Source organism: Ornithodoros turicata, unplaced genomic scaffold (assembly GCF_037126465.1).
Source record: "Ornithodoros turicata isolate Travis unplaced genomic scaffold, ASM3712646v1 ctg00000917.1, whole genome shotgun sequence".
Taxonomy (NCBI): Eukaryota; Metazoa; Arthropoda; class Arachnida; order Ixodida; family Argasidae; genus Ornithodoros; species Ornithodoros turicata.
The window spans coordinates 312,394-314,968 of record NW_026999419.1 but is presented as its reverse complement, the minus strand read 5'-3'; the positions used below and the strand labels follow the sequence as shown (position 1 = coordinate 314,968).

The 2,575-nt window shown below is 49.6% G+C and overlaps 1 protein-coding gene across 1 annotated transcript; it reads right to left on the bottom strand.

Moving 5' to 3' along the window:
• Positions 1 to 229: 229 nt before the first annotated feature.
• On the bottom strand, positions 230 to 2,341 carry LOC135375732 (membrane metallo-endopeptidase-like 1). Its single transcript, XM_064608389.1, has one exon. It carries the CDS (start codon positions 2,339 to 2,341, stop codon positions 230 to 232), a length of 2,112 nt encoding a protein of 703 aa, XP_064464459.1.
• Between the last annotated feature and the right edge of the window lie 234 nt (positions 2,342 to 2,575).

Genomic DNA, 2,575 nt, shown 5'->3' with positions numbered 1-2,575 from the left:
TACCGTTGTACATATCCCTCTGTTGTACAAAGTTGTGGTACACAGTTGTACAAACTGGGTCGGGATAATAAGGCAACCCGTACACTGTCAGCTCTCGTACACTATTCGAAACAACGCAACAGTACAAATTATCTGTTTACTACTCGTATTTTAACCATAAATATCGTAATATCCAGTATGGTTCTCAGCCCATTTGCCGCATACGGAAACAAATTTATGAAGAAAGGCACTACAAACACTTGTGAAGCGGATTCATGAACGTTCCTTTGGTACAGTTAAAAGCTTTCGCGAAGCCATCGAAATGCCGGAGTGGTCCATTCACCTTATACCAAGCGGGGCTCTCGTGAGATTGCCTCATAGACTTGTCTAAGTACATCGGATTATTGTATTCGCAGTATCCCAGGGCGTAGTAAATGAAGAACAACTTCTCTGCGCTGAATAGTGGCGCCTCGTGAATCCAGAAACTTCCATTCAGGGACAACTGCATGAAGGCCCCGAAAGCGGGCCGAATTGCCAGGTAATCGAATAGGTCCATCAGGGATGTAGCTTCCGCATTTAGGGTCAGTTGAGAAAAGGGCGACGTCAGGAACGCGTAGTCCAGTCGCAGACAGCCTCTTGCGTTCTCTAGAGTGGAGACAGGGTCTGAGTCAGCCGTTTTGTGGTAGAAGTTGTACGCCCACGTGTAAACAAACTGGTAGAGGGTTCGGTAGATGCGAGTAGCCACGCGAGGCACGTGCAAGCGTCGGACGGATTCGTCATTTGGCAGCCTGAAGTCAAAAACAGGAAGAGGTATTTCCATCTGTCGGAATGGTGGTTCCAGAGACGGGAAAGCTCGCAGGAACCCTCCCTTCCAGCCAGTGATAGGGTGCCGACCAGTTCTCGTTCCGTGTTTCTTTCTGACAGCTTCTTGAAGCCAGGAGAAATAAAAATCATTGAGGGGACGAACAGGACTGCCAGTGTACATCTTATCGACGTATCTCTTGCGAAACTCCTTGCTGAAGAGCGCCTGCGGCACCACAGGTTCCCAACTTATCTTCGCCAGTCTTTCGAGCAAGCCGTTCTTGAAAGTACCAGAAAAGGTAATCTCGCTCGAAAGAAATTCGTTGAACGCGTTCTTCAGGTCGTTCAGTAGGAGTCCCTGAAGGGTATCGTAGCCGACTAAAAGCACGCTCTCGTCGTAAGCGAGCAACATTGGCACGTACGGTTCAAACCTATCCAGGAACCGAACGCAGTAGTGAACGTCTGGCTGGTAGGGAGCAAACGGCGGGTGTGCGGCGTACGCCAACGATGCTAGCTCCCGACGCAGCGTGTTGTTATGTATTAAAGGTGACAGAGCCATCACGACACGAAATACGATGTAGTTTAAAATGTCGGACTTCCTCGGCAGCGTCGGAGTATCGTTGAAACTTAGTAGGTAATCTAGGCTAGCCACTCTCACCTCTCCGTTGGACTTGAGCATGACTTGTTCATCAAACGCTCGTTCCAAGATCGTTTTCCAAACGACTAGTTTATTGGCGGGAAGATCCGTCGCCATCTGTCTTTTGCACCGCTTCAAAACGCATTCGTTCAAATGACTAGCGAGGACCTTCCTCCTCGCAAGTTCGACTTCGAACAAAGCGACGTCTGTGTCAGCGAACTTATTCATCCAATTCATCACCGAAGTAAATGCGGTCGTGAGAAATTCGTACGACCTGAGTGGCCCTTGAAAGTTGCCGATGAGGAGGTCGGGCTCGCCGATGACAGGCACGGAATTTGATGTACCCTCGAGTACGGAAAAGTGGAAGAGACTGTCCAGGCCCAGGTAACGATACAACGCACCGATTCTGGCCGATACGTCCTCTTGCGATATCTTTGACAGGTGCGTGCGGAGGTACGGCCAGTTCTGCACACGCATCAGGTACAGAAGGTTGTCTCTCATAGCTGGGAACAGAGACTTAGGCGGGTGAATACAGGTATCGAACACTAGCTTGGCCGCTGGCATTGCTGAGTGTGAATTGTGGAGGATGTTCCCAACCAGATCGCTGTATTGGAACAAGAGAACGTCATCGACAGAAGTCTTTGCTTCTTCAGAATATGCACTGTGGCGATTTCTCCAGTTAGAACAGACATACAGGTAGAAGTCGTCGCACGGGTCGAAAGAGCTGTTCAATGAGTTTAGAAGAGATCGGGCTTCGCGACTGCAAGCCTGCGTTCTGCAGCCTTGACCTGATGCTGGCATCGGAGAGGATGCGATCACATCGCTATCTTGTACTTCATCCGGGATTTCTTGTCCAACGCTGAACGGGAAGACGTCGAGCCGACTCGGAAGGAACGGGATAGCAATGAGGGCGAACGCTCCCATTACTAACGTTGCAAAGGCGGTGAGCACAGTCCAATAGGCTACGTGGTCAACAAGCCATGAACATTGGCTGCCCGCACTGGAAAATACTATGCGCTTTTCAGAAGTGTGCATCGTACGACATCCAAAGATTCGAACATTATCATCGTCATCATCTTCTCCTTCTTTTTCTTCCTCTCCATTGACCTTGATCTGCAAACGGAGATTGGTCAGGGTATGGTGAACCAGGTCTCGTGA